The sequence below is a fragment of the Eptatretus burgeri genome, chromosome 2, assembly GCF_056783735.1.
Source record: "Eptatretus burgeri isolate ZD-2024b chromosome 2, Ebu_testis_v1, whole genome shotgun sequence".
Lineage (NCBI taxonomy): Eukaryota > Metazoa > Chordata > Myxini > Myxiniformes > Myxinidae > Eptatretus > Eptatretus burgeri.
The window spans coordinates 114629503-114649491 of record NC_140962.1 but is presented as its reverse complement, the minus strand read 5'-3'; the positions used below and the strand labels follow the sequence as shown (position 1 = coordinate 114649491).

General features: G+C 44.7%; 1 protein-coding gene across 6 annotated transcripts in view; it reads left to right on the top strand.

Annotated features, from left to right (window-relative positions):
• Window positions 1-2137: 2137 nt before the first annotated feature.
• Window positions 2138-19989, top strand: part of NUP155 (nucleoporin 155) — a 168911-nt gene continuing 151059 nt past the window's right edge. For 3 of the 6 annotated variants that reach the window (XR_015055384.1, XM_085870831.1, XM_085870830.1), the window contains exons 1-3: window positions 2144-2207; window positions 2766-2913; window positions 12088-12225. Coding sequence is in view for 5 of the 6 variants with exons in the window: in XM_085870831.1 (XP_085726957.1) it covers window positions 2205-2207; window positions 2766-2913; window positions 12088-12225 (289 nt within the window). In the remaining variant the exon portion in view is untranslated. Of the gene's footprint in view, window positions 2208-2228; window positions 2380-2765; window positions 2914-12087; window positions 12226-19989 lie in introns of those variants that run through there. The other 3 variants (XM_085870834.1, XM_085870835.1, XM_085870833.1) reach the window with 3 other exon arrangements.

Here is a 19989-nt window from a genome sequence, read left to right as displayed (position 1 = left end):
GCAAACAGGCGTATATATGTGTATACTATAGTTATATAGCTAACAGTTGTATATATGGATATACTGTAGTTATATAGCTTACAGGTGTGTATATAGCTAACAGGTGTATATATAGTCAAGCTAACAGGTCTATATGGAGAAGCTAACAGGTGTATACAGTCAAGCTAACCGGTGTATCTAGTCAAGCTAACAGGGTATGCAATCAAGCTAACAGGGGTATGCAATCAAGCTAGTGGGTGTATCCAGTCAAGTTAACAGGGGTATACAATCAAGCTAACAGGGGTATGCAATCAAGCTAGTGGGTGTATCTAGTCAAGTTAACAGGGGTATACAATCAAGCTAGTGGGTGTATCTAGTCAAGCAAACAGGGGTATACAATCAAGCTAGTGGGTGTATCTAGTCAAGCTAACAGGGGTATACAATCAAGCTCATGGGTGTATCTAGTCAAGCTCACAGGGGTATTCAATCAAGCTAATGGGTGTATCTAGTCAAGCTAACAGGAGTATACAATCAAGTTAACCGGTGTATACAGTCAAGCTAACAGGTCTATATAGTCATGCTAACAAGTCTTTGGATTAATTCTTTCTGAAATAATGGTGTTTCATTTGCTACTCTCCAATCCCCTTGTACCTGTCCTAACTTGAACAAGCTGTTAATGATATCCACTGACACCATGCTTATTTGCTCTACCACCTCCCTCAATACTCTTGGATGCATCTTATTATCATTCCTTAATTCTTCGAGCAGTTTGTGCACAGTTTTTCCACTCTTACTTGGGTCCCCTCGAAACGACCATGCGGCCTGCTCACCCCCGAGACAGACATTCTCGGCCAATGGAAGACTGTTCCTGTATAAATGGAGAAGCAAAAAGACTTAGCCTGCCATGTCACGCCTCATGATCTCATCATCCCCCAATTCTCCTGTGCTATTCCTCAATGGGCCCACACTCCACTTAACCCTCTCCATACCCCTTATAAGCATAAAGAATGTCTTGTTTGCTCGTAGTTTTACATTTTTTGCTGTCTTTTCCATTAAGTAATCCTCTGTTATGTTATTTAGCCTCTGCCTACTTTATATTTCTAGATCCTCGTGGAGGATCTCTAAGTCTTACTCACGTTGTTGTTGTTGTTGTTGTTGTTCTTCTTCTTCTTCTTGTGGACTTTTTTGTTTCATAGACTATTGTTTTCATCGAAACTTCCTGAAACTTGGCACATATATGTAAAAATACACTGCACAGACAGTAACCATCTCCGATTTTGAAAATTCCTCCTATAAAAAAAAGTTATGATCTCAAAATATCTCCGCTAATGGAAATCGCCTAAAAAAATTATCTCCGAAACTAGGCAAGCTTTTTGAATTCTGTTCAATTTTTGAATTCTGTTGAAATTAGCAGAGATGAATTACCGCACATATGATACATCACTATGACGTCATAACAATTTTTATGACGTCATTACTATTTTTTGACATTTTTTGTTTCACAACCCAGAGTTTTAATCTGATCTTTGTGAAACTTGCCATGTATATGCAGAAAGCCCACACGCAGGCAGTAACCATCTCCGATTTTGGAAATTCTTCCCAGAAAAAAAGTTGACGTCATAATATCGCCGCTAATGGAAATCGCCGACACCATTATCTCCGAAACAAGGCAAGCTGTTTGAATTTTGTTTGCGGGAATCAAGCCGGGCATTAGCACAGATAATTTATCGCAAACCTGATACGTCACAATGACGTCATATTCGTTTTTATGACGTCATCATTAAGAGGACGAGGATCTTAGCTCATTTGAGCTTGTTTCTTAACTGGCCTCACATATATGAACCCAAAATGAACAGATCCTCCATTAAATGACGTAAAATATCGACGGACATATACGTTCCGTTTCATTGTTGTTATTTTTCAGAGGATTTTGGAAGACTGAAGACCGAAAGTGACAGAAGGCAGTCGTCGTATCCTTATATGGATATATATTATACATCATGCAGCTCGGCTGTAATTCCTTCACCTTAATTTTTGCTCTCATATTACGACATAAAGCGAATATGAAAGTCGGCGATGAAAAGATATAGCGTTTCGTTTTTAGATAGACAAATTAAGGTTCTTCGTAGTTATTACAAAAATAATAATTCGGATTAAAAAAAAAATTGCCAAAAGTTTTCGGGAGTATTGAGTTAGGCGGGAGCCGTAGCGCGGCAAGTTACCACATGGTGAGATTTGTTGCAGCAGTTCGTTCCCTTTCGCGCTTTGTCCTTGTGCAGACGTTGCATGAACCTTACAACATTGTGCGTTTCACGTTGTCGATTTGAAGTCTCCTCTTGGATATTGAATCGGAAATAGCAGCGCGCACCGTCTCCGGCCTATGCGCGGTCGAGGCCTAGTGTAGGTCGGGGAGCAGCAATGTTATTATGAGATTCAAAATAAATAAAAAAAATTCTTGAATATCCTTTTTGTGTTGTTATAGTTGTTGTTTTGAGCCATTTGTGTGCCCAACCGTTATGCATCACGTTTGCCCAATCACGCGTGTGTAAAAAGATTCTCAGTCACTCCATTGATATTGAGTATGTATTAAGTAGATAAAATGTGGCACAGGGAGCTTCTGTTCATCGCTCCACTCCAAGTGCTGTTTTTATAATCTCTTGTCCTGGGTTTCGATGAGTTAATTTGCCTGCGTTGTGTGTTTATGTATGTATGTATGTATGTGTGAGAGTTTCTCACAGGTATTGAATGTTTAAAGGTGATTTTGTTGTGCATGTTTGTGGGTGCAGACTGTGGGGATGGAAAGTGCACTGCCTGGGCAGGGCCAGACGACCCTGAACAATGGCATCGATGCAGCAGCGCTGGAGGTGGACCGACACATTCAGGATGACCAGCGATATCCTGAGATTGCCCAAATGCTGGGAGTCTCTGCAGAGGGTATGAGTATGGCATTCATCTTGTTCCCGCAAACCGAGCAATACCAACGGCAACCTGGATTAGCATGGAAAGATAGTCTTCGTTGTGAAAGCTCGTCTCGTACTTTGGTGGACGGGGTCGAAGCTGACATTTCAGGTTTTAACCATTCGTCGGACAGCACAGAGGTGTGTGTGTGTGTGTGTGTGTGTGTGTGTGTGTGTGTGTGTGTGTGTGTGTGTGTGTGTGTGTGTGTGTGTGTGTGTGTGTGTGTGTGTGTGTGTGAAAGGAGGACATGGGGGGAGAGGAGAGTAAAAAGGAGGACATGGGGGGAGAGGAGAGTAAAAAGGAGGACATGGGGGGAGAGGAGAGTAAAAAGGAGGACATGGGGGGAGAGGAGAGTAAAAAGGAGGACATGGGGGGAGAGGAGAGTAAAAAGGAGGACATGGGGGGAGAGGAGAGTAAAAAGGAGGACATGGGGGGAGAGGAGAGTAAAAGGAGGACATGGGGGGAGAGGAGAGTAAAAAGGAGGACATGGGGGGAGAGGAGAGTAAAAAGGAGGACATGGTGGGAGAGCAGAGTAAAAAGGAGGACATGGGGGGAGAGGAGAGTGAAAAGGAGGACATGGGGGGAGAGGAGAGTGAAAAGGAGGACATGGGGGGAGAGGAGAGTGAAAAGGAGGACATGGGGGGAGAGGAGAGTGAAAAGGAGGACATGGGGGGAGAGGAGAGTGAAAAGGAGGACACTGACTTTGGGTGCTGAGATTGAAGGACTTGGTTGTCTTGGTGATAGGGCATGGGTTAAAGTGACTCCATGAACCTTATATTCAGACATTAACAAAGTTATTTCATACAAAATACTTAGTTTCGAGAGGTAGCTGATCTCTTGATTAGAAGGCTGAATGTTGTCTCCATGTTATTACCTGACGAAATCTCCGATTTTGTCAAGTATGTTGGTTTGTTTTGTTTGTTAACCTCCGCCATCGAAGATCGGAGGTTACTGTTTTCACCCCTTTCTGTTTGTTTGTTACCTTCGCATTCTGCGAAAGGTTATGTTTTGGTCGGCGCGTATTTATTTATTTATTTATTTATTTGTAATCTTGTGATTCGTATAATTCAAAAAGTATTAAACCGAGTTGCATGAAATTTGGTGGGATGATTGGTTACACTGAACAACAAAAATTTTTTACTGGAGATGTGTAAAGTGATTTAGACTAATTTGGGTACGCTGATTTCAAAAATCATAACCGTTTTGCTGTATCACGTCAGGATTTTCAGTAACAGAAATATTCCCATTGCCTAGAAGTCAGGATTTCAATGAAATTTACAAAAATTCATTTATTCATTTATTTCATCATGAATGCTTCAAAATTATAGAAATTACAGAAAAACTCCACTAGAATGTAATTAAAAATGCTTTAGGCATTTGGCTTTGCGTTTGTGCTGCTCTGTGTCAGTTTCACGATGCAGGAACCAGCAGAAATCGCCCATCATGTTCGGGTTGTGCCGCCCTTGGTAACGCGTCTCCATGAGTGAAATCTCTTGGTGGAATCGCTCGCCGTGCTCGTCCGAGACTGCTCCCAAGTTGTCAGGGAAGAAGTTCAGGTGCTGGTGTAGGAAATGGATTTTCAGGGACATCCTGGAGCCAAGTTTCCTGAAGGACTCCAGCAGCTGCTGCACTATTTCTTCATAGTTGTCCGCGCGCTCGTTCCCCAAGAAGTTGTCCGTCACAGCTTTGAAGCTCCTCCACGCTGCCAGCTCTTTGGGGTTTTGAGTTGTCGGAAAAGTTTCGTCCTTCATAATTTGTCGGATTTGCGGTCCAACAAAGACACCAGCCTTGATCTTGGCCTCCGACAAGGTGTTGCCAAACTTTTCCTTGAGGTATAAAAACCCACGCCCATTCAGATCCATTGCCCGTACAAAACTTTTCATCAAGCCGAGCTTTATGTGGAGTGGTGGAAGGAAAACTTTGGCTGGGTCGACAAGGGCGACATGCTTCACGTTGTGTCGACCAGGTACATGCTCTTTTCGCTCTTCCCAATCTTTCTTCGTCCAGTGATTCTTGTCGTCTCTGCTATCCCAGAGACAAAGGAAGCACATGTATTTCGTGTAGCTTGACTGCAGCCCTAACAACAGCGCCACCACTTTCAAGTCTCCGCAGATGTGCCAGTTGAAGTCATTGTACTTGATGGAATCAAGCAGCTGCCGCAGTCTCATAGGTCTCTGTCATGCCGAACGCGTGAGCCAGTGGGACTGATGGTTTCTCGTTGCCATTGTGGAGCAAAACAGCCTTCAAGCTGTTCTTCCCCGAGTCGATGAAGAGGCGCCAGTCTGCAGGATCGTGATCACACCCAAGTTCTTTCAACAGACCGTTGATGTCACTGCAGAATGTCATCGTGTCTTCCATCTCAAAGAACTCAGCCATGTCTCTGTGACGTGCTCTGAACAAGGATATCTTGGTGTTAGGTTCAAGTAGATTCCACTGCTGCAGCCTTGATCCAAGCAGCTCTGCCTTCGCCTTTGACAGCGAGAGATCTCTTACAAGATCATTTAAGTCTCCCTGGTTCAGAAGGTGTGATTCTTGAGTGTCGGGTTCAAAAGGTTCATCATCACCATCCTCTTCACCACTGCTTACAGCTATGTTCTGATCAGCTGGAGGTGTTGGAACTGGGTTCTCGTCATCAAGAGGCACAGGTTTACAAGCAGAGACGCAGTCAGCGTACTTGATGTGACCTTTATTCTTCTTGTTGAAGCCGGCGATGCTTGTGCAGCAGAAATAACAATCATCATGATGATTCTGCGGCTCACGCCATATCATGGGCACCGCAAATGGCATGCTCGCGCGCTTGCCCACCAACCACTGAGTCAAGGTTGTGTGACAGCTTGTGCAGCAGATGTGTGGTGCCCAGCTCTGTTCTTGGTCCCCCACCTTACACCCGAAGTAGTGAAAGTAGGCGGCCTTCATTTTCACTGCTGTAGATATACTTCGCTGTTGATCTTTTTTGGTATACCGACCACAGACATAACAGAAGTTGTCAGGATGATTGGTACAGGAGCGCCTACTCATCTTTATCTGAAAGAAAGAAATATAACACAAGTTAACAACAATTGTACGAAATAGACATGTTAAAGACATATGTAAATTTCATTGAAATCCTGACTTCTAGGCAATGGGAATATTTCTGTTCCTGAAAATCCTGACGTGATACAACAAAACGGTTATGATTTTTGAAATCAGCGTACCCAAATTAGTCTTAATCACTTTACACATCTCCAGTAAAAAATATTTTTTGAAATTTGTTGTTCAGTGTTATTAGCCAGGAAGCATTCGATTAGATTTTGGGATCGTTCGGGTCAAAGGTCAAGGTCAAAATCGTCTTTTTACGATAACACGGTCAATTTTTATTCAATTTGCATGCAACTAACGCCAAAATGTTCAGAATTCAACGCCTCATCTTGTGATATGCAATATGACACAATGACGCCCATACTCTTGTTACCGGTTAGGGGTCAAATGTCAGGGGGGTCACGACCTTGGAAAAATATGCGGTTTTTGTCATAACGCGGTCAATTCTTGTCCGCTTTACATGAACCCAGCACCAAAATGTTCAGAATTTAATGCCCAATCTTGTGACACAATGACGTCATAACAAATGTCACGGGTTGGGGTAAAATGTCGGGGGGGGGGGTCACGCCCTTGAAAAATATGCGGTTTTCGGCATAACTCAGTCAATTCTTATTTGATTTGCATGAAACCAGCATCAAACGAGATTACCTTCTCTTGTTGAAACGTTGTATTCACCGAGCTTGCGAGTGAAGACTCGCCAAAACGACGTGAGTTGATTGTTGTTTAGTCCGTAGCCCCCGAAAGTTCGGGGGGGTCATGACATTATAGATTTGTGGTTTGTGTCATAAGACCATTCATATGAAACCAGTTCCCCACACTCATACCAAGAACAAAAAAAGTAGTGGTGGCGAAGGTATGCGCTCTATGAGTGCCCGTTCTAGTTTGTTTGTTTGTTTGTGAACAGTATTACGGAAAAACTCCTCGACGGATTTCGACGAAACTTGGTGGGGGGAGGGGGGTTAGGTATGGTCCAAGGATCATGCCATTAGATTTTGGACTTGGGCCCCCCCCCCCGCCAAAAAAAAAGTTGGACAAAAGAACTATAACTGTCAGCACTGTTGACATATTTAATGAATAAGATATAAGGTTCCCTTGAGTGACCCAGCAGTATTGGCGGCGGAGGTTTTGCACTCTCCCGAGTGCTCCCCCTCTAGTTTGTTTGTGTGTACATCTCACTCTACAGGTCGCATTTCGAGTCATGTCATGGAACTTCACCAATGGACTTATTGGCCACCAGAATAGAACCCTATAACTTTTGGCATGTCAAGGTCAGGAAAAATTCCTGAAAATCGTGAAAATCCGTATCCTTTAGCGTGGCCCGATTTTCAAAAATTCATGTCTCCGCCAAATCTTAACGGATTCCTTTCAAATTTGAAACACGGACGTAGGAGGGGAGTATCTTTGACTGGATTAATAATTGGTCACATCCGTTACGGATTACGGAGGTGACAGGTATTTTAATTTCATTTTTTTTGTTTGCTTACCCTAAAAACTATGTTTAACCCCAAAAATACCTATTACACTGAACAACAAAAATTTTTTACTGGAGATGTGTAAAGTGATTTAGACTAATTTGGGTACGCTGATTTCAAAAATCATAACCGTTTTGCTGTATCACGTCAGGATTTTCGGTAACAGAAATATTCCCATTGCCTAGAAGTCAGGATTTCAATGAAATTTACAAAAATTCATTTATTCATTTATTTCATCATGAATGCTTCAAAATTATAGAAATTACAGAAAAACTCCACTAGAATGCAATTAAAAATGCTTTAGGCATTTGGCTTTGCGTTTGTGCTGCTCTGTGTCAGTTTCACGATGCAGGAACCAGCAGAAATCGCCCATCATGTTCGGGTTGTGCCGCCCTTGGTAACGCGTCTCCATGAGTGAAATCTCTTGGTGGAATCGCTCGCCGTGCTCGTCCGAGACTGCTCCCAAGTTGTCAGGGAAGAAGTTCAGGTGCTGGTGTAGGAAATGGATTTTCAGGGACATCCTGGAGCCAAGTTTCCTGAAGGACTCCAGCAGCTGCTGCACTATTTCTTCATAGTTGTCCGCACGCTCGTTCCCCAAGAAGTTGTCCGTCACAGCTTTGAAGCTCCTCCACGCTGCCAGCTCTTTGGGGTTTAGAGTTGTCGGAAAAGTTTCGTCCTTCATAATCTGTCGGATTTGCGGTCCAACAAAGACACCAGCCTTGATCTTGGCCTCCGACAAGGTGTTGCCAAACTTTTCCTTGAGGTATAAAAACCCACGCCTATTCAGATCCATTGCCCGTACAAAACTTTTCATCAAGCCGAGCCTTATGTGGAGTGGTGGAAGGAAAACCTTGGCTGGGTCGACAAGGGCGACATGCTTCACGTTGTGTCGACCAGGTACATGCTCTTTTCGCTCTTCCCAATCTTTCTTCGTCCAGTGATTCTTGTCGTCTCTGCTATCCCAGAGACAAAGGAAGCACATGTATTTCGTGTAGCCTGACTGCAGCCCTAACAACAGCGCCACCACTTTCAAGTCTCCGCAGATGTGCCAGTTGAAGTCATTGTACTTGATGGAATCAAGCAGCTGCCGCATAGTCTCATAGGTCTCTGTCATGCCGAACGCGTGAGCCAGTGGGACTGATGGTTTCTCGTTGCCATTGTGGAGCAAAACAGCCTTCAAGCTGTTCTTCCCCGAGTCGATGAAGAGGCGCCAGTCTGCAGGATCGTGATCACACCCAAGTTCTTTCAACAGACCGTTGATGTCACTGCAGAATGTCATCGTGTCTTCCATCTCAAAGAACTCAGCCATGTCACTGTGACGTGCTCTGAACAAGGATATCTTGGTGTTAGGTTCAAGTAGATTCCACTGCTGCAGCCTTGATCCAAGCAGCTCTGCCTTCGCCTTTGACAGCGAGAGATCTCTTACAAGATCATTTAAGTCTCCCTGGTTCAGAAGGTGTGATTCTTGAGTGTCGGGTTCCAAGGTTCATCATCACCATCCTCTTCACCACTGCTTACAGCTATGTTCTGATCAGCTGGAGGTGTTGGAACGGGGTTCTCGTCATCATGAGGCACAGGTTTACGAGCAGAGACGCAGTCAGCGTACTTGATGTGACCTTTATTCTTCTTGTTGAAGCCGGCGATGCTTGTGCAGCAGAAATAACAATCATCATGATGATTCTGCGGCTCACGCCATATCATGGGCACCGCAAATGGCATGCTCGCGCGCTTGCCCACCAACCACTGAGTCAAGGTTGTGTGACAGCTTGTGCAGCAGATGTGTGGTGCCCAGCTCTGTTCTTGGTCCCCCACCTTACACCCGAAGTAGTGAAAGTAGGCAGCCTTCATTTTCACTGCTGTGGATATACTTCGCTGTTGATCTTTTTTGGTATACCGACCACAGACATAACAGAAGTTGTCAGGATGATTGGTACAGGAACGCCTACTCATCTTTATCTGAAAGAAAGAAATATAACACAAGTTAACAACAATTGTACGAAATAGACATGTTAAAGACGTATGTAAATTTCATTGAAATCCTGACTTCTAGGCAATGGGAATATTTCTGTTCCTGAAAATCCTGACGTGATACAGCAAAACGGTTATGATTTTTGAAATCAGCGTACCCAAATTAGTCTTAAATCACTTTACACATCTCCAGTAAAAAAAATTTTTTGAAATTTGTTGTTCAGTGTTATCGCTCAATATTCTCGATGGTACGCGATCTTGTTGAATTTCGTCAAGTCCTGGCCCTATGGGCCATTTTTATATGTAATATCGGTATGTTGAAAAGATTTAACTCTGAAGGTAAATTGTTTTAAAGCAGGAATTTCTATATTTTGCTTATCTTAAAATGAATCTGAATGCATGTTTGTGGATGTTCAGGATATTCGCTGAATCAGCCAGAGTGTAATGCAGGAATGATCTTTAAGTATGCTATCTTACTGGATACTGTCAGTCATAACCATTGATTCAACAAAGTGAAGTCTAACTAATGGAAATACATTTCCTTCAGCGAATCCAAATCTTGGAAGCCAACTAAATAGTTTGGGATGTTTCCATACTTGTGTTGGGGAAAAAGGACAAGTAATAATTGAGCCCCTGAGAACTAACGTGGGCTACAATATGCAATACAATTGTTATCTCTACAGTTTTTGAGAAAAACATGAGGATTTTGTAATCGGATGTCTGTCTGTCTCTGTAATGCTATCTCCTCCTAAACGGTGGCTAACCCTAAACCAAATTTGGTAGTTATGATCACCACATGGTAAGGGAGTGGAAGGAGGTAAGACATGGTAAGAGGGTGGAAGCAGTATCATTTTTGGATTTGCCCCCTTGGGTCCTGGGGCAGGATCAAAAGGTCAATTACGGGGACAGTTATCAACATTTTTGTAATGAAACTTTGTATATACGCAGTCAACTTTGGGGGATGTATGAAATATAACAATTTTTTGGATTTGATAACTGGTTCATGCCCCAGAGGGTGGTGATTTCAGGTCACAGGGGACAAAATGGGGGGGAGGGGGAATTAACTCAAAATTTGATATTGGGTCGTTCCGTTGGAACTTTTTGCGATCCTTCAACTTTCTTCAAGTGGGAAGCATGGGGGATTTGCGATGGCATGCCATCGACTTCACTCGAGTTTAGATTTTAAACAGGACTCCAAGGTTCAGGTTTCCATTTGAAATCCCATTCAACTTCGATTGAACAAACATCAGGATCAGCTTGAAATATTTTGTTCATAACTGCCATTAACACAAAGGTGTACTGACATTGAAATTTACTTTGGTGCTCTCAAGTAAATTTGGCCCTGGATATGGAATTGCCTTGTTTACTCCTCAGGGGCTCTTTGTAGAGAGTCACAGCGAACTTTGAGGTGGGCCTCAGATGAAGGAAGGAAGGTGAGGAAGATCGAGTGAGGGATAATGAGGGTGTAATGAGAGATGGTAATTGTGGGGTCTTGACAGAGCTGTCAAGACAAAGTCGTAAATACATTGTGGTAAGTCGCAAATACGTCGTGGAAAGTCATACATTGTTCACATGTGAAATAGAAAGCGACACTTGTGAGGGACTACGTACTGAATACGATACGTTTGTTTTAAAAATATATATATAAAAATGGAGAAAAATGCATGTGAGCATCCAAGAAGTGGGTAAATAAATAATGTTGACAAATTTTAGGTTCAAAATTATTAATCAATTTTTTTTCATATGGGTCTTTTAAAATAAAATTTATTTTATAATGTGGAGTGAGCTCCGCCTCAGATGGATTGACATACTGGAGCGGTGCTCGGGCACCATTACAACCCCAATGTGCAGTATATTTGGTCACAGCCAATGGGTGTCTCAATATCCACCCACTCCATGGTTGCTCAACACAATGGCCAGATGTACATTGCAGAAAGGATAGTGATGAGTGTGCTCTCACTAAAGTTCCTTGATTACTTTAGACAAACAAAATAGGAAACGCGCAGCATTTTGGTGATGCAAACCAATTAGGCAATTTACCTTGCATAATTAATCGAAGAAGGTGTACAAGTGGTTAAACCCTTCTGCCCAGAAAATGTACTTTTGTTGTGCTCCTTTGGACAACTCCTTTGTTTTGAGACTTTGTAGACTTTTGAATTTTGACATTTGTAAAATGTAATGGTGAGAAAAACAGTGCTTTCAATATCGATGATGGATGACCCTTCTCGAGCTGTTGATGCAGTTTCTGTAGCTAGGGTTACAATCATGGATGGGTTTCCACTCCGACACAGGGAGGACAGGGCACAAATTTGGAATTTGACTACAGTGACTGCGATAGCTCGCCAATTCTTAGCTCAATGGCTCAATGGGTCTTGTTTTGCTTGCATTCGTTCACACTTTATTCCTTGTAAAAGCCATGCACTTAATAAGCTGTACACTTTTTCCCACATTGCATGTCTATCCATTGGTTATTAGGTTCAACAATTTGCAACTGTTTGAAATATTGTGGCTAACTTGAATTAACAGATCAAGATTGTTAATTTTTTTTAAGATTAATTTTTGGGTTTTGTTTCAAAGTTTTATGAAAAACAGAGGGATAAGTTGATAATTGATTTGCTTCACTTTGTTGTAGTGCTACCAGGTGTATCTGGGATGAGCGACATTGATTATCCATTGCTTGGCACTGGGCAGGTCTCTCTGCCTCGATTGCTGGAGATTGGGCCCGTCCACCGTGTGCCTCTCCCCCCGGAGCTTGTCGAGCAATTTGGACGTATCCTTACCTGAAATATGTCACTTTTGGTCTATGTTACAAACTCACCAGCCTGTCTTATTTGGCTTTAAAATACATATTTGCTTCACTTTTATTTTAATAATAATAATACTTTACTGTTATTTATATATTTATATAATATTTTGTGAGTGAATTTTTTTACTTTTACGAGTTGATTCATTCCTAATTGCCTTTATTTTAGAATGGCTTGTACGACTCCCTCATTCCTCCCCTCCCCCTTCGAGCACTGCTGTGCCATAAACATTTGCGTTAAGAGAATTTCTGCACTCCCTCCACCCGAACTCCCTGGACGATGATTTTTTTTCCTTCATTGCCTAAAACTTTCCATGCACCCACCTCCACCTTCTCCCAAGTACAACCACTCGTTTTTAGATGTGCAAGAGGTCAAACAAATATATACACTCCCACCAACAAACACATACATCTGTAATTATATTACTGTACTCGCAAATACAACCTGTCGCTTGGCTGAAGGGAACATCAAGGGTGGGTGGGGGAGTGGTGGGAGGAGGAGAGAGAGAGGAGGGAGGGGAAGGGTGCAGGAGGGAGGGGAGGGGAGGAAGAGAGGACTGAGGAGAGGGGTGGGGGAGCAGGGTGGGTTTATGAAGGGGGAAAGAGTGAGGAAGGGAGGGGTGGGGAGAGTGACCCCTCTTCAAGCGTTTGCTATACACTCTGGGGGGGGGGGGAGGGGAGAGAGATACAGGGGAAGGAGATAGAGATATACTGTATATGCAAACAGAGACGGTGACTGGGTTTGAGAGGAAGTAAGCGTGAGGGGAGCGGTTCTCAATTTGCATTTCGTAGTGGGACTTATGGAAAAATGGGTGAGGTGAGGTTGTCCAGGTTTGAACGAAATGGGGTACGTTGATACAGCATGTGGAGACCACCAGAAGATGTCCATGAAGTGTGGAGAGGTGAGTGGGTTTGAAAGGAGGTAAGCATGAGAAGAGGTGGAGGGAAGGCAGTGTGAGGGGAAGGGAAGGGAGATAAAACGTGTCCAAACAGCAACATTTTCTTTTTAACCGCCAGGTTCTATATAAAACCGTGCGGGAGCATTTAAAACTCTCGATATCTACTTGGCAAACGCCTGCCTGAATGCATGCATGTTCGCACATGCAGTGACCTTTGCACCCCTCTTCTCGGCTCACTCCAAATCTGATTACCTTCGCATTCTGCGAAAGGTTATGTATTAGTCGCTGTGTGTGTGTGTGTGTGTGTGTGTGTGTGTGTGTGTGTGTGTGTGTGTGTGTGTGTGTGTGTGTGTGTGTGTGTGTGTGTGTGTGTGTGTGTGTGTGTGTGTGTGTGTGTGTGTGTGTGTGTGTGTGTGTGTGTGTGTTTCGCATTACTCAAAGTATTAAACCAAATTGCTTGAAATTTGGTGGGATGATGGGTTATTATCCAAGGAACATTTGATTAGATTTTGGGAGCGATTGGGTCAAAGGTCAAGGTCACGGAAAGGTCAAATTCGTATTTTTACTATAGCGCGCTCAATTTTGATCTAATTGGCATGCAACCGATGCCAAAATGTTCAGAATTCATTGCCCAATCTTGTGATGGGCGACATGACACAATTATGTTATTACCCTTGTTAGCGGTTGGGGGTCAAAGGTCAGTGGGGTCACGACCTTTCAAAATATGCGGTTTTTGTCATAACACGGTCAAATCAAAAACGATTTGCATGAAACCAACACCAAAATGTTCACTGTTCTGTGCCCCCCACTCTCATGCCAAGAACAAATAAGTAGCGGAGGCGGAGGTATGCGCTCTACCGAGTGCCCATTCTAGTTTGCATATGCTGTTAGTCCCCTCAACAGAGTCCCCTACAGTCCCGTCAACAGAGGGGGAGGGGTGGGTGAGGAGAGAGAGGGAGGGAGAGAGACACAGAGACAGAGACACAGAGACAGAGACACAGAGACAGAGACACAGAGACAGAGACACAGAGACAGAGACACAGAGACAGAGACACAGAGACAGAGACACAGAGACAGAGACACAGAGACAGAGACACAGAGACAGAGACACAGAGACAGAGACACAGAGACAGAGACACAGAGACAGAGACACAGAGACAGAGACACAGAGACAGAGACACAGAGACAGAGACACAGAGACAGAGACACAGAGACACAGAGACAGAGACACAGAGACAGAGACACAGAGACAGAGACACAGAGACACAGAGACACAGAGACAGAGACACAGAGACAGAGACACAGAGACAGAGACACAGAGACAGAGACACAGAGACAGAGACACAGAGACACAGAGACAGAGACACAGAGACAGAGACACAGAGACAGAGACAGAGACACAGAGACAGAGACACAGAGACAGAGACACAGAGACAGAGACACAGAGACAGAGACACAGAGACAGAGACACAGAGACAGAGACACAGAGACAGAGACACAGAGACACAGAGACACAGAGAGACACAGAGACACAGAGAGACAGAGACACAGAGACAGAGACACAGAGACAGAGACACAGAGACAGAGACACAGAGACAGAGACACAGAGACAGAGACACAGAGACAGAGACACAGAGACACAGAGACAGAGACACAGAGACAGAGACACAGAGACAGAGACACAGAGACAGAGACACAGAGACAGAGACACAGAGACAGAGACACAGAGACAGAGACACAGAGACAGAGACACAGAGACAGAGACACAGAGACAGAGACACAGAGACACAGAGACAGAGACACAGAGACAGAGACACAGAGACAGAGACACAGAGACAGAGACACAGAGACAGAGACACAGAGACAGAGACACAGAGACAGAGACACAGAGACAGAGACACAGAGACAGAGACACAGAGACAGAGACACAGAGACAGAGACACAGAGACAGAGACACAGAGACAGAGACACAGAGACAGAGACACAGAGACAGAGACACAGAGACAGAGACACAGAGACATAGACACAGAGACAGAGACACAGAGACAGAGACACAGAGACAGAGACACAGAGACACAGAGACAGAGACATAGAGACAGAGACACAGAGACAGAGACAGAGACACAGAGACAGAGACACAGAGACAGAGACACAGAGACAGAGACACAGAGACAGAGACACAGAGACAGAGACACAGAGACAGAGACACAGAGACAGAGACACAGAGACAGAGACACAGAGACAGAGACACAGAGACACAGAGAGACACAGAGACACAGAGAGACACAGAGACAGAGACACAGAGACAGAGACACAGAGACAGAGACACAGAGACAGAGACACAGAGACAGAGACACAGAGACAGAGACACAGAGACAGAGACACAGAGACACAGAGACAGAGACACAGAGACAGAGACACAGAGACAGAGACACAGAGACAGAGACACAGAGACAGAGACACAGAGACAGAGACACAGAGACAGAGACACAGAGACAGAGACACAGAGACAGAGACACAGAGACAGAGACACAGAGACAGAGACACAGAGACACAGAGACAGAGACACAGAGACAGAGACACAGAGACAGAGACACAGAGACAGAGACACAGAGACAGAGACACAGAGACAGAGACACAGAGACAGAGACACAGAGACAGAGACACAGAGACAGAGACACAGAGACAGAGACACAGAGACAGAGACACAGAGACAGAGACACAGAGACAGAGACACAGAGACAGAGACACAGAGACAGAGACACAGAGACAGAGACACAGAGACATAGACACAGAGACAGAGACACAGAGACAGAGACACAGAGACAGAGACACAGAGACAGAGACACAGAGACAGAGACACAGAGACAGAGACACAGAGACAGAGACACAGAGACAGAGACACAGAGACAGAGACACAGAGACAGAGACACAGAGACAGAGACACAGAGACAGAGACACAGAGACAGAGACACAGAGACAGAGACACAGAGACAGAGACACAGAGACAGAGACACAGAGACAGAGACACAGAGACAGAGACACAGAGACAGAGACACAGAGACAGAGACACAGAGACAGAGACACAGAGACAGAGACACAGAGACAGAGACACAGAGACAGAGACACAGAGACAGAGACACAGAGACAGAGACACAGAGACAGAGACACAGAGACAGAGACACAGAGACAGAGACACAGAGACAGAGACACAGAGACAGAGACACAGAGACAGAGACACAGAGACAGAGACACAGAGACAGAGACACAGAGACAGAGACACAGAGACAGAGACACAGAGACAGAGACACAGAGACAGAGACACAGAGACAGAGACACAGAGACAGAGACACAGAGACAGAGACACAGAGACAGAGACACAGAGACAGAGACACAGAGACAGAGACACAGAGACAGAGACACAGAGACAGAGACACAGAGACAGAGACACAGAGACAGAGACACAGAGACAGAGACACAGAGACAGAGACACAGAGACAGAGACACAGAGACACAGAGACAGAGACACAGAGACAGAGACACAGACACAGAGACAGAGACACAGACACAGAGACAGAGACAGAGACACAGACACAGAGACAGAGACACAGAGACACAGAGACACAGAGACACAGAGACACAGAGACACAGAGACACAGAGACACAGAGAGACACAGAGACACAGATAGACACAGAGACACAGAGAGACACAGATACACAGAGACATAGACAGAGACACAGGGGCAGATACGCAGAGACAGAGACACAGAGACAGAGACACAGAGACAGAGACACAGAGACAGAGACACAGAGACAGAGACACAGAGACAGAGACACAGAGACAGAGACACAGAGACACAGACACAGAGACACAGAGACACAGAGACACAGAGACACAGAGACAGAGACAGAGACACAGAGACACAGAGACACAGAGACACAGAGACACAGAGACACAGAGACACAGAGACACAGAGACACAGAGACACAGAGACACAGAGACACAGAGACACAGAGACACAGAGACACAGAGACACAGAGACACAGAGACACAGAGACACAGAGACACAGAGACACAGAGACACAGAGACACAGAGACACAGAGACACAGAGACACAGAGACACAGAGACACAGAGACACAGAGACACAGAGACACAGAGACACAGAGACACAGAGACACAGAGACACAGAGACACAGAGACACAGAGACACAGAGACACAGAGACACAGAGACACAGAGACACAGAGACACAGAGACACAGAGACACAGAGACACAGAGACACAGAGACACAGAGACACAGAGACACAGAGACACAGAGACACAGAGACACAGAGACACAGAGACACAGAGACACAGAGACACAGAGACACAGAGACACAGAGACACAGAGACACAGAGACAGAGACAGAGACAGACAGAGAGAGACAGAGAGAGACAGAGACAGAGAGAGACAGAGACAGAGACAGAGAGAGACAGACAGAGACAGACAGACAGAGAGACAGAGAGAGAGAGACAGAGACAGAGAGAGAGAGACAGAGACAGACAGAGAGAGACAGACAGAGAGAGACACAGAGAGACACAGAGAGACACAAGAAAAAAAAAAAAAAAAAGAGAAGAAGAAAGCCAGAGGTGTGGGATTGAGCATGCATACCTTTTTGGCTATCCTGCTGTGATTTGGTGATTCAATGCTGTGTAACTAGAAACATTTTTTATACTCATTGTAATCATCTAATTTATTTTTCCTTCTTGATGCCGGAGATATCCACATGGATAACCGTGCCGCAGTATTACCATGGAAACTTGTGGAGATCAAAGCTTGAAGAGCACTCCAATGACATGGTTGAAACTTTTAAAAACGCAACTTTAATTCTATATGTTTATATATTGCCGAATTGATGGGTCGTTTGATGAAAGATTGTCCAAAAAGCGAAATGTGGTGTAAAATAAAATTGCACATTTTTTCAGTGAACGAACCATCATCTGTCACACCACACGAGGCATCGCACGGCCAAATGCAGGGAGGTGGGCCCTGAACTTTGATCAAGTCAATCGATATGTTCAGTGACAGTGCGAATGTAGTGGAACGCTCGCCGGGTGGCTTAAGCACTAAAGCAAGCACTCCAACATAACGGTTGATAAGGAATGGCAGACTTGGCAAGTGATTAGCGATCGGTGATCGGTTATATCAGTGGTTCCCAACCTGTGGTACGCGAGCGCTTCCAGGTGGTTCGCGAGCACTTTCGTGCTCAACCTTTATAAAAACAAAAAAAACAACAACTGCTGTCAACTACTTGTCTACGTTCGCTTCACACAGAATAATACTGCGAAGACTGAGCTGCTGCTGAGCCAGGAGCTATCCAGTACAACGAAAGGAAAGGATGTTTTCAACCTTTTGGATAATTTATTCAAGCATAATGAACTGGATTGGGGAAAGTTGGTCGGATGCACGACAGATGGGGCTCCGTCTATGCTCGGTCGAAAGTCAGGGTATCAAGCCCATGTGAAAGCTGTGTCACCAAATGCCACCAGTGTCCATTGTTTCATCCACAGATTCGCCCTTAGCTCTAAGGTACTCCCTCCGAATTTGTTATCTTGCTTAAACCGATTAATCAAAATAGTTAAATTCGTCAAAACATCCGCCCTGAATACTCGGCTGTTCAAACTGCTCTGTGAAGATCTCGGCTCCTACCACACCTGTCTCCTCTACCACACAGAGGTTTGCTGGCCTCCCGGGGGAATACGACGAGGCGTCTCTTTGAACTGAGGGATGAACTCCTCGTATTCTTCACAGAGAAAGAACACTATTTTCAAAAAGATCTGGAGGATGAGGAGTTTATCTCAAGGTTGGCCTACCTGTCGGACATTTTTGGGGTCTTCAACCACTTAAACCTGTCGTTCCAAGGGCCCAACTGCACTGTCTCAGACTTCATCTCGAAGCTGGGAGCGTTTGTCCAGAAGTTGGACCTCTGGATCAAGAACGTGGAGAGCAAATGCTATGGAATGTTCGAACTCCTGACTACCCTTGAGAGCGAGCCCAATGATGAATTTTCCCAAGAAATCGTCCGTCACCTCTCACTGCTCAAGACTGAGTTGATGCATTACTTCCCAGATATTACATGTTGTGCCTACATCACCATTCCATTTTCCGTTTAACCAGGCGATCTGCCTTTCGGGATCGGGGAACAAGAGGAGCTCATAGATATCCAGGCTGACGAGACAGCAAAGACGAAGCACAAGGAATGCTCTCCTATGAACTTCTGGGTGACCATGGCCTCCTCGTACCCGACACTAGCCCGTCACGCTGTTCCCCAGCTACTGATTTTCCCCTCTACGTGGGAGTGCGAGCAGGGGTTCTCAGCCATGATGACCATCAAGTCAAAGAGCCAGAACCGTCTTGCTGCGCCCGGGCATGATTTCCGATGTGCTGTGAGCAAAGTTATGCCCCGCATCGACCAGCTGGTGGAGAAGAAACAGATGCAGCCCTCGCATTAAATTTTGTTCTTTGTTGACTGTTAGTTCATTTGTGTGTTCTAGTGGTGAATAAATTGATATCTTATCAAATTGAGTTTTTGTGGAACCAGGTGGTACGCAGCGACGGTATGGGACCTCCAAGTGGTACTCTGTCAGAAAAAGGTTGGGAACCACTGGGTTATATATCCACCATGCACCCGTTGACGCCCGGAATGTAAATCGGTCCAAATTGCACATATCAACAAATTTTTAGCAGTCAGAACTGCTACTAAGATCAATAAAGTAGTTTACATTTTGAAATTCAGCTGAACTGAAGAGATTGCGGAGGTTATGAAATGTGCGGAAATTAAAGCCACGA